Source organism: Helianthus annuus, chromosome 2 (genome assembly GCF_002127325.2).
Source record: "Helianthus annuus cultivar XRQ/B chromosome 2, HanXRQr2.0-SUNRISE, whole genome shotgun sequence".
Lineage (NCBI taxonomy): Eukaryota > Viridiplantae > Streptophyta > Magnoliopsida > Asterales > Asteraceae > Helianthus > Helianthus annuus.
Genome location: NC_035434.2, coordinates 171,867,480 through 171,872,516, shown reverse-complemented (window position 1 = coordinate 171,872,516; position 5,037 = coordinate 171,867,480). Strand labels below are relative to the sequence as shown.

General features: G+C 35.9%; 1 protein-coding gene across 1 annotated transcript; it reads left to right on the top strand.

Moving 5' to 3' along the window:
- Positions 1-2,603: 2,603 nt before the first annotated feature.
- LOC110900700 (protein ALP1-like) lies at positions 2,604-3,632 on the top strand. Its single transcript, XM_022147573.1, has one exon. It carries the CDS (start codon positions 2,604-2,606, stop codon positions 3,630-3,632), a length of 1,029 nt encoding a protein of 342 aa, XP_022003265.1.
- The last annotated feature ends 1,405 nt before the right edge of the window (positions 3,633-5,037 follow it).

The window sequence follows — 5,037 nt, the reverse complement described above, 5'->3', positions numbered from 1 at the left end:
GATATGTATTTTGATGAAAATAGCAGGGAGAAAAAAAAACTGAATTAAACCAATATTCCAAACCAAACCAATATTCCAGTAATCAGTAAATGGTAGCAAATAACTATACTAAGGCGGTCACAACTCAGTCGCAAATTATGTAAAAAATGGTGGCAATATCGGTGGCTAAATGGTATCAAAACTCGCAAATTGTAAAAAAAATAGTGGCTAAATGGTGGCAATATTTGGCTAAATGGTGGCAATATCGGTGGCTAAATGGTATCAAAACTCGCAAATTGTGTAAAAAATAGTGGCTAAATGGTGGCAATATTTGGCTAAATGGTGGCAATATAGGTGGCTAAATGGTATCAAAACAGTGGCTAAATGGTGGCAAACAAGGCGGAGCGTAGCAAACATGAAGCGGTGGCAAATAATTTTGACCAATTTTGTGGTGGTAAAAATAAGGTAGCAAAATATAAAAATGGTGGCTATTTGGAGGCAATAGGGCAATTGACACGGGTGTTTTTGTCACCGTATTTTCGGTGGCAAACTGGTGACAACAAAGAAATTGCTACCATTTTGTAACCAAAAATTACATGACAAAAACCATGTTTTCTAGTAGTGTTAGGCCATTGCATTTTAGAAAGGAGACATTTTTAAGTGTTTTCTGGCCATTGCGTTTTATAAATAAGACATTTCTTTGTGTTTTTGGTGCATTGCGTTTTAGGTAAAACACATTTTTATGTGTTTTCAGTCCATTGCGTTTTAGAAAACAGACATTTTAAATGTTTTCTGGCCATTGCGTTTTAGAAATAAGACATTTTATTGTGTTTTAGGTGCATTGCGTTTTAGGTAAAACACATTTCAATCCATTGCGTTTTAGAAAGTACACTTCCTTTTGTGTTTTTAGGCTATTGCGTTTTAGAAATAAGACATTTCTTTATGTTTTCTGGCCATTGCATTTTACAAATAAGACATTTCTTTGTGTTTTTGGTGTATTGCATTTTAGAAAAATGTCATTTATTAGGTTTTTTTTCCATTGTGTTTTACGCAACTGGGTTTTTTTCCATTGCGTTTTACGCAACCGGGTTTTCGATTTTTTTTTTTTTTTTGAAAATATAGCAATAGTATACTCGTTTTAAAGATAAAAAATGCTCGTTTTTTGGTGCAATTTTTATAAAAAAAATAATGTCGTATGAAAGAGTTATTAATGTTTAAAAAATGGGGGAGAATTGGAGGAGAGGGAAACTATTGACTTGGATTGACTAGAATGCCCATAGACAAACCCACGCGCCTCCTTTTTTTCCTTCAATTTCACTCATTTAATCTTAGCCCTTGATTAAATAATGGATGGTCAAGATTACTTCATAGACTTCATACTCAAATAAACTTCCTATTATATCCTAACCCTAATAAAAGAATGTGTCCTCCACACTCCTTGTTCATACCAAAAAATAAAAAAAAGTGAATAAAATGTTCCACCCATTCATGTTTTTAATTAACTAGTGCGAGTACATTCCAAACGTCGAACAGATTAGTCCAAGCATTATGTGATGCGCTAGCCTTACGAAAAGAGGCGTTTCGACGTATCCGGTTGAACTCAACGTAACATATAGTTGCGTTGCGATTGGATCAAAACATAACGCAAATCGAATTTATATCGTACAATCATAACGTATTATATACAACCCGACTAACTTGAATTTATACCGTCAAGTCAAAAATTCTCGAGGGGTCAAGGTGACATTTTACAAAGTTCATAAAAAGTTATGGTGCTCTAAATAATTTGATTTTTGTTGATTGGAAGTTTAAACACCCGAATTGAAGCACCGTTTTCGTTGTTTGGAGCATCATTTTGAGGTAAGTTTTACATCAATCGACTCGTATCATCATTCTGATTAAAAGCCCTATAACATCAGTTTGAAATTCAGGAACAAACTTACATCCATTAAGCTTTTTTAACAGAGGTCCAATAAAAACAAAATACTTAAAAGGTGGGACTGTCAGTGGGAATATTCAAAGGTGGGACCAATATTGGCCACCTACCTCTAGGTAGGATTATTAAAATCCAATCTACCTAAAGTCTATTAGGCTGATCGGGGCGTTCGCGGGGAGGGGATGCGGGGACCCCTTTCACCGTGGGGGGTACACCGCTGTCAACCCCTTTCACCGCGTGGGGGGAGTTGAAATCGGTGGAGAGTCATCGCGTGAAGAATGTGACCGTTTGGCTTTTTTGAACGTTGGGGAACGGGCATATAGCCATTGATTTAAAAAAAAGGTTTTTTAAATGTTAAATTTATAAATCCAACCCCTTTTAAACAAATTCACACAAACCCATTCCTCCATTTCTCCTAAAAAACTAAAAATCTCTAACCTGATTTACATTTAAAAATAGTAGAAGAGATACCATTGTTTTTCCCACCCGATAGTAGTGATTCATCCGATAGTAGCAAAGTTTTTTTTTTCAAAAACTCATCGATGAAGCCAAACTAAAAGACACGGGCACATCTAGTAAGAAACGTTTTATTCGTCGTGATCGCGAGGGTGGCCACGAAACCCTTATGGCGGATTATTTTGTTGACGACCCGAAATAAAACGAAGATATTTTCCGTCATAGGTTTCGTATGTCAAAAGGATTGTTTTTAAAAATTGTGAGCGATGTGGAGACTAATAACTCATGGTTTGAAGAGGGCTTAGATGGGAGAATGAAGAAGAGCTTTACACGGTTGCAAAAAGTAACATCGGCTATTAGACAACTTGCAACCGGTAACACTCCAAACGAGAACGAAGAGTATTTACATATGGCCGAAAGGACTTCACGTGAGTTTCTAGAGTATTTCTGCGAAACGGTATGTTCAATTTACACTCCCGAGTTCTTACGTAGGCCAACAATCCACGACATGGCGCTTTTGTACCAAGCTCACGAGGATAAACATCACCTTCCTTGTATGGTGGGTAGCGTTGATTGCACCCATTTCGTATGGAGAATGTGTCCCACAGAGTTTCGCGGCCAATATATGAGAGGAGATCACCGTTATCCTACGGTTATGCTCGAAGCGGTGGCCTCTCAAGATTTATGGGTTTGGCATGCTTCTTGCGGTCCACCAGGTGCACAAAACGACATCAATGTGCTTCAACAATCTCCATTGTTTGATACTGAACAAAATGGAACGGCCCCGAAATGTCCATTTTATGTTAACAACCACTTATACAAACGTGGTTACTATCTCGTGGATGGAATCTACCCTAAATGGTCCGTGTTTGTCAAATCATTTCCATATCCTCACCTACTAGACGAAAAGAAGTTCAAGAAGCAACATGAATCGGCAAGAAAAGACATAGAACGGGCTTTTGGTATTTTTAAGTCAAAATGGGGTATAATGAATCGGCCAATGCGTGCTAGGAGTGTGAAAAAAATCCGGTACGTGGTGTATACGTGTATTATTTTACATAACATGACTTTAAAAGACGATGGAAACGCGATAGCACAGGTACACATTCGGGATCCTCCAGTCGAGCCAGCCCTTGATGACAATGTGTTAGACGAGCTTATGGATGAAGATACGCATTGTATACTAAAGTATGATCTCGTTGAGCATCTCGGAAGAATGGATTTACCCCACCTATTGGTGGACTCTGACGACGAAGATTAGTAATTTTAAGTATTTTTAATTAATGTAATGTTTAAGAAATCCCCCCCCCCCATCCCACATGAGGGGTGCACCCCCTTAGTTTTTAGGCAAGAAGGGAGTTAGAGTGGGGAAATAACATGGCATTATATGATTGGGTTAAAAAAAATTCCCCTTATTTCATGAGGGGTGCACCCCTTTCACCCTTATATACTAGGTTATAAGCTCGTGTACTATACGGAAAAACAGTCTTTAAAAAAGCAAACCAACTTTGAAAAAAATGTTGGTTCCTCTATATTAAGATTTTAGGGTGTGACTTTATCTCCACCATTCTAAACCGTGTGGGGTTTTATATCGTGTTTTACTTTCAAAAAAATGTTGGTTCCTCTATATTAAATGCAATATGTGACTTCAATGTTGTAACATCATCCAAAATATATATTATTAAAAAATGTTTATAAATGGACAGAGGCTACAATAATAAATTGCACTTTCAGATAAGCACCGAAAGTAGTATGGTTGAAACTTTAAAGCCTACAAAAAAAAAAAAAAAAAAAAAAGGAATTGACATGTAATAATCCCACCTAGACCTTATTGGTCATTAATAATCCCACCTCAGAATATTCCCTCCATCAGTCCCACCTTTAACCTATTTTTCCTACAATGGTCCCTCGTTAAAAAAACTTAACGGAGTTAAGCTTTTTTCCAAATTACAAACAGATTTTTTAGGGCTTTTGATTACAACGACGATACAAGTCCATTGATGTAAAACTTACTTCGAAATGGTGCTTCAAGTGACTTGATTTTTTGTTAATTGGAAATTTAAACACCCGAATTGAAGCGTCGTTCACTACTAGAAAAATTAAAATTTCTGACATCATTTTCCGTAGGAATTTTCCGTAGGAAATGCGTCACAACTCGCGATTTTCTACGAATTTGTGACAAGATGCATATGTAGGAAAACCACTCGTAGGAAACTGGTTTCTTACACATTTTCTACGCATTTTCCTACCCATTTTGGACAGAAAAGGGCCGTCACAAATTGCTACACATTTTCTACGCATTTTCCTACCCATTTAACGGAAGTTAATTTTTAATTTTTACTACACAATTGTCACGAAATTTAATTTTTATATTTTCATAGTTTATGACAAATTTCCTACTACCTGTTTACTACGCATTTTTGACGAATTTGTAATAAATAAAATAAAAAAATAAAAGGTTTTCAGCAATGGATTTTGTGTCACAAACCCGTCAGTAAAAATATGCTTTGTTTAAAGAAAATGTTTTTTTCGAGTTTTATTCTATACAAAAGCAAATAAAACTAAAAACTATACAAATTCAATAACATTAATCATAAATTTATACAAATCTTCAAACAAAAAATGTATACAATCTACAAATATAAAGAAAATAAAATTCCATATTC

Coding starts and splice junctions, on each gene's coding strand:
- LOC110900700 (XM_022147573.1), top strand. CDS start 2,604: ATGTCAAAAGGATTGTTTTTAAAAATTGTGAGCGATGTGGAGACTAAT.